Source organism: Girardinichthys multiradiatus, chromosome Y (assembly GCF_021462225.1).
Source record: "Girardinichthys multiradiatus isolate DD_20200921_A chromosome Y, DD_fGirMul_XY1, whole genome shotgun sequence".
NCBI lineage: Eukaryota > Metazoa > Chordata > Actinopteri > Cyprinodontiformes > Goodeidae > Girardinichthys > Girardinichthys multiradiatus.
Genome location: NC_061818.1, coordinates 25,944,253 through 25,950,659, shown reverse-complemented (window position 1 = coordinate 25,950,659; position 6,407 = coordinate 25,944,253). Strand labels below are relative to the sequence as shown.

At 37.8% G+C, this 6,407-nt stretch overlaps 1 protein-coding gene across 1 annotated transcript; it reads right to left on the bottom strand.

The window, feature by feature from the left end:
* Positions 1-1,101: 1,101 nt before the first annotated feature.
* On the bottom strand, positions 1,102-6,117 carry LOC124864716 (G-protein coupled receptor family C group 5 member C-like). Its single transcript, XM_047359593.1, has 4 exons — positions 5,831-6,117; positions 3,089-4,091; positions 2,050-2,153; positions 1,102-1,981 (listed from the first exon to the last, which is right to left on the bottom strand). Exons 2-4 carry the CDS (start codon positions 4,065-4,067, stop codon positions 1,871-1,873), a joined length of 1,194 nt encoding a protein of 397 aa, XP_047215549.1. The 5' UTR covers positions 4,068-4,091; positions 5,831-6,117; the 3' UTR covers positions 1,102-1,870.
* Between the last annotated feature and the right edge of the window lie 290 nt (positions 6,118-6,407).

The window sequence follows — 6,407 nt, the reverse complement described above, 5'->3', positions numbered from 1 at the left end:
ACTATCATGGTACTCACACAAACATTTTAGGTATAACTGTATAACTTGATCTAACTGAATTTATCTGAAACAGAAAAGCAACACTTATTCCTATTATTATTGTACCAGATTATTACATTTATAGTTATGTTATTAAAAATCTACTAAATCCAATTGCTGTTTTCAAGTAAACATACTTATTTTGCACACTGTTATCGTTTTACAGCAGTGCCAATATTTATCTTTAATTTTAGCCATCTGACTGGCAGTGAGCAGAAAAAGGTGGGTGAGGGTACTTCCAACACTTTTTCTGGCATTGCATTAAAAAGACTAAACCGTATGATGGAAAAATTTACTTTTAAAAACCTTGGTATACCTTAATACCTGTAATTAGTCCATGCCCAAAAATAGCCAGTACTAATGATACCTTTACAAAAATATCTAAACATTTGAACTATCCCTTTACCATCACTCATTGAACCAGGGCTTCCCGTGATACAAAAAGTCATATTGTGTCCAGTGAAAGAGGTCTATTTGCAAAATCATTTACCACTTGTGTACGCGAGGGGAAACAAGCTCAAAGCACTGGAGAAAAGACCATTTCTCACATTTAATGTGAAGTTTTCTTGTACAAAGCTGTAGCGTGTGATTTCCAGTTTGTCATCCATCTCATTTCCGAGCAAGTGCTAATGGCAGCTCCCAGAACAACAAGGTGGGAGAAAATCAGCCTATTCAGCCTGCTGCTAGGTAGCCACAGCTTACTCAGAAGCTCTGAAGTATGAAAAGTGTGTGCGTTGGTGTGTGTGTTTAGTGTTTATAAGTGAAAGAATAACAGATCAGATGTAAACAAACGTACTTGCCTGTGCAGAAAAGGTTGCCGACTCATTGAAAGTCAAAGCAGCTCCAAAGTATGATCATAGTAGAGAATATTTTCATTTAAAATCCAGTCCAAGTATGAAAATATGTGTCTACATGTGATTGTTGCTCATTAATTATTATGTAAAGCTCTGAGTAAATACATGAAGCAATTCCACGTATATTATAAATATTTTAATAATTTCATTGTGAACTCAAGTGTTTTCCAACTGTTGACAGCCCTTGGTGCAGTGTAAATACCAACAACACAGTTTGGCAGCAGGTGTGGCCCTACATAACCCTTATCAGAAATGGCATGTAAATGTCTGTTCCAGCCAGCGCGGTAATTGGGGTGGATGTTCCTCTCTTAGTATCTCACATCAATTACCTGCTCATTGTTCTTGTAACATTGCAAACTCTCAACAATCTTAGTGAAATGAACCCAATCTATTCAATAACCTAGCATTTATTTTCTGTTCTGTTTCAAACAAATCAAAGGCCTACAAACGTATGATTGCAACATTAAATGAACAAAGAATGAAAAAGCTTTTTGCTTGTAGTTCTGATCATGAAAAAAAGATTTCAGTCATCTTTCATTTCAAAAGTGTACATTAATGTTCGATGATGTCGAGTTTGATCTAAAAACATTTTAGCCATTGCCCCGCTTGAAAGTTTTAATTTCAAAGAAAAGCACATCAAGAAAGAGTTAAATCTGTAGTTAAGCAGGTAGTCTTCAGCGAGTGAAGCTAGATATTATACTCTAGGTTTCTGCCTGATACAGTTCATAGCTAGGAGAGTTATTTTTAATGTACAGAACATCTGCTAAAATAAAAAGGCACAATATTTTCATATGTAAATCTTTGTTTCATGCCGCTGCAAGTGAATAATCTTCAGTGTAAATACCACAGTGTTATACTGGTGCATAGAAAGCACCAGTATGATAAATTAAAGAAAAGCTTTGCAAGAAGATCTATTCATGATGTATTGCTTACATTTTTAAGTATCTTCCAAAGAACACAAAAGGAAAGCATCAAATCTATGACAGTCCCTGGGAAGCTAAAGACTCTACTGAACGAGGCAAGGAGCTCCTGCCACTTCCCAGATCCAAAGATGGGGCTCTGGCTCGAGGTATAATCAATCCCTGGTCCTGTGGGTAAGCAAGCTGTTAAAGTGATTGTTTTTTAAAGCAATATATAATTTAAGGACCATGCTCACCATTTTGAGACCTTTAGTGATAAGGGCTATTTCTGTTGGCTGGTAAACACAGCTTCGAAGCTGAACGTTGTAGATGCCATATGGAGACACTGGCTTTGTGGGGTCTGTTGAACAATAGTAATATATATAGAGCACACATACAAGTCATAGCAGGTTATACAGCTGACCTGTGACACCTTTAATACCTACAGGCCCCTTTTAATCATTAAAACCCCTGGTAAAGATTTGTAAACTGCCTTCATATAAACTACCCTTTTATTGCAGCATCATCTCACGCTAACTTGTCAATACTTTCTTTTTTCTGTCCACTTTTACCATTATGACAGCACTCAGTCTTCTTATATAACATTGTTCAAACAGCATGCACAGATATACAGGGATCTTTCATCATTCCTCGTTGCACAATTGTTCTATTAAATCCAGAGTTGTGGATCCATTGTTATGCACCCATGTCTTTTTAGCACATCTTTAGTGAGTTTGCGTAACACAAATGCTTTGCAAAAGTAAAGTATGTCTCAATATTAAATGAATCCCAGTCATTTAGGGGTTCTATATAAATACACTACTAATGTTTGCAGAAGATATCAGTATTGTCAGACATTGTAAAATGTTGTTTCCAAGTGACAAATTTAAGGGGCTGTAAAAACATTAGACAAATTAAGTGAATATGCTAAAGTTGTTGTCTAAGAGAAGGGTATTAATGTATAAATGAGATTAGACATGTATTTAGTTATTACAAAGAATAGCGATTAAAAAGTAGTCGGAATCCAACAAACAGTATACATTTTCTACTAGTGCTCTTTGTCTGTAACAGATGCAAATATTTGGGTTATTTGTTTGTTCTGTGAGACATCAGAGCTTGTATTGCATCCATTGTTAATCATCACATTAAAGCCAACTTAATGTACTGTATGCTTTGTCAGCTAGTGATTTGTCCATATTGAAAGCTTTATTTTCGATCACTTACATATCTATATATCAGGATGCATGTATGCAGAGAGCTAGCTTTGCTTTTGGGCCAATGTGATGAATGCAGTACCTGCTGGTGATTCATCCATATAGAAAGCTTTATTCTCTATATTCAGGTTCTGGGGTGCTGGCTCTGGTTCCTTCAGGGTGGTGTCATACGCCGGGCTCCTCGCAGGATAAACAGGCTCTCCATCATGGGCCTCCTCAAGGTCTGGATCTACTTGTGTTAGGAGGCAGATTTCTGGAATTATGTAGAAGACAAGGAACACCCAGGCATTTGACGCCACGGTTACAGCCAGGGTAGGATCATCCCAGCTGGGATTACCAGACACTCTGTTTCCGTGGATGTACATGGTGATCCAGGCTACCCAGAGAGCTATGATAAAAAGTCCTGTAACCAGGATGAAAGCACCATCCCGACGCCACTGCCTGTGCTTGTGTGATAGCGAGAGAGAAGCCATAAGCACTACACCAGCCATCAGAATCATTACATAAATGAGGGCCATTACAAAGTCCTTGTTGTCAATTCTGCAGGAGAGGTCAGGGACAACTATTTTTCTGGGTGGGCTCCAGACCACAGTAAGAACAAGCCATTCAGTGTTGATGATCACCTCAACGAGCCAAAGACCCAGAGCTCCCAGCCATAACACCCAGCTCCTTGGGCCCCGACCACTCCGTTTCAGGAGGGTAAGCCACAGCCCATGCATCATCAAACAAGCTAGGCACCCTGAGAACAGTACTCCAAATAGGAACCTCCGAGCAGCACAGCTTGTAGAGTACTGCCCTACAATAAAGGCAAAGGTGAGACTAAAGAGTCCCAATGTGAAAATTAAAATGCTGGCCAGTAATGCCACCATACCCTTCCTCTTTTTGTCCGTCACAAATGGTAACGAGGCCATGAGAATAATAAACAGAATGAAGGAGGTCATCACACCAGCAGTGGCCACAGCTTCGACCACGACACCCCACAGTGTGGTCAGGTCACACAGGTTGTAATATATGGAGCTGATGTTAGACCCGCATCCTTTTGGAGGGCTGGTGGAACTCATTTCTCCAAATATTTTGTTGAAACACTGCAACATAAAAATATCATTACTTAAATGAATGTTCTATTAAGCTTTAATGTTTGCAATAACCACACACTGCTGTAGCTTATACATGATGTCAGGTTATTTTTGCGTCACAACTAAGTTCATATCATTAGACAACAAAAACACCAAAAACAGGTAATGTGTTTGATATATAAATGAAGAGCCGTCATCTGGATCCATAGTTTCTAATGAACCATTGTTGTTGTTAGGGTAAGAACTGTTTTCTTGACAACAATAACACATTTTTAATGAAAATGTGCCAAACAAATGTATGGGCGCTTATTGAGAAACCCCGAACAGCTGTGACCCAGATAAGACTTTGCGGCCGATTGAGAAAACTTCCGTGTCTCTCCTCAAGAACAATGGTGCTCTATCTGTGTTGACAGTCTAATTCTTGCCCACACACCCACAGTTATATATTCGCACCCCCAGGATTCCACCGCACTCTTGCAAAATCTTTTCTTCTTGTGTGTTGCTTAGCCCTGCACCTAATTGCATGATTTCATTACTTTCATAGATTTTTAGTTTTATCAGAAGGATTACCAGCGAAAACCAAACATTATAAGTAATTTGGACTTTAGCTGCTCTTACACCAATGACCCAGCTTTCTTAATTAGACTACAATGGACTGTTATTACTTAGTTCAACTTCAGTACTAGTAAAAGCAATATATTATTAGCACCTGAAAATGTGGATTAAAGCTGTTTTGTACCAGTGACTGAGCTTCCCAATTAGAATTCAGTGAAATGAGGAGATTATCAATATTATCATCTTCTTTAAGCATAAGATGCTTTATTATTAAGAATGGCTTGGAACCAATTTCTACCAGTAAACCTGGAAGGATTATTAATTATTATTACTCCTAAGGATTATTAGTGTCGTTTGATCTGTTTTTCTGTGTCTGTATCATTGTAATGTTTTTCCTCATATACAGCGCTTTGAGTGCCTTGTTGCTGAAAAGCGCTATATAAATAAACTTGACTTGACTTAAACTGCAAGTAGTTTTTTCCAAGCACAGCTAAAAACGTACAAATAAAACACTAGCTGATTATGTGGAGATAAGTAGGAAGTACAAAGTCTCTAGCAACAAAATTGTTGCTAGAGACTTTGTCATCACTTTCTTTGTTGACATGATGTTGTGCACTCATGCCTGAGTTTGGTGTTCCAGACATAAGGTCATCAATCGCTCGCGACGTTATTTTTTCCTGTTCTTGCCTTTTCTTTTTAACGCTTTTTACATATTTCATTGACTTCTGTCATGAAAATAAGTATTACTTTTGTAAGCAACAATCCTAAAAACAATTTGAAAGAAAATGTTGTCCAAATGATTTATGCCCTTTAATCAGCAAACAAAAGTGTTCCTCAGTATTCCTGAAGGTAATGTAGTGATTCAACCTTATTTAGCCTGGTTAAAACAATTTGAAAAATTTGCCTTATTACACCCCATCCATATTTGCTCCAGTATCACCATAAACCTAATTTTAATGTTATTAGCAATTGATATTTGGAAATCAATAAGCAGAATGGTATCTGCAAACCCAGTTAAAGTCTCTTATTTCTTAATCACTACAACATTAAGCTACAACATAGAAAACTGTCCTAAATATTTTTTTCTAAAACAAGTCTAAACCAAAGGAAGAAATATATATTTTATATCACTTGATGAAACGGTGGCATTTAAACAAAACACTAACCTCAGAATTAGAAAGTTATATGCTCACCAGGATTAGAAGAGCTTGTCCTCTCTTCAACTTGACACGAGAAAGCAAAAATTATTTCAGAGAAGACATTTGCCTCTGCCAGGATAAATTTCCTTTGGAGTTTCACCAAAAGCCTGACAGTTCAAGGTGTTCAGTTATTCCAATTTCCCACTACACTCCATCCACCCATCCATCTATCCGCCACTCCTTCTCAATCACCCATCCGTATCATAATCGATTAACCTCCTGTCCCATTAAAGCAGTAGTTCCAATAGGGTAGCATTCAGCGAATGCAATACTTTTCCAAACGACCCAGCTCCAACCAGCCTGCTCTTTTATCCAACCACTGTGGTGCCTGCAACTTTGCATATTCTGTGAGATTAGAACCTGGCCTACTTAGTTGCTTGTGGCTACTTATATTGAAACAATAGGCCCACTCACCTCTCACTCCATGTTCACGGGCTGCAGGCATATGATTTGAAACTGTTTCACTTCCAAGCAGTGGATGATTGTTAACTTTTATAGGTTAAACATTTGATCTTCGAGTAGTTCTTTAATAACTTTTTTATTATTATTATTGATAAAATATTATATGCAG

What these genes read in the sequence shown, in the direction of transcription:
- LOC124864716 (XM_047359593.1), bottom strand. Translation starts at nt 4,067, where the DNA reads ATGAGTTCCACCAGCCCTCCAAAAGGATGCGGGTCTAACATCAGCTCC. An exon ending in TATGGATGAATCACCAGCAG is followed by an intron (nt 2,154 to 3,088) that starts GTACTGCATTCA and finishes ATTGTTCAACAG; the next exon opens with ACCCCACAAAGCCAGTGTCT. An exon ending in TCACTAAAGGTCTCAAAATG is followed by an intron (nt 1,982 to 2,049) that starts GTGAGCATGGTC and finishes GCTTACCCACAG; the next exon opens with GACCAGGGATTGATTATACC.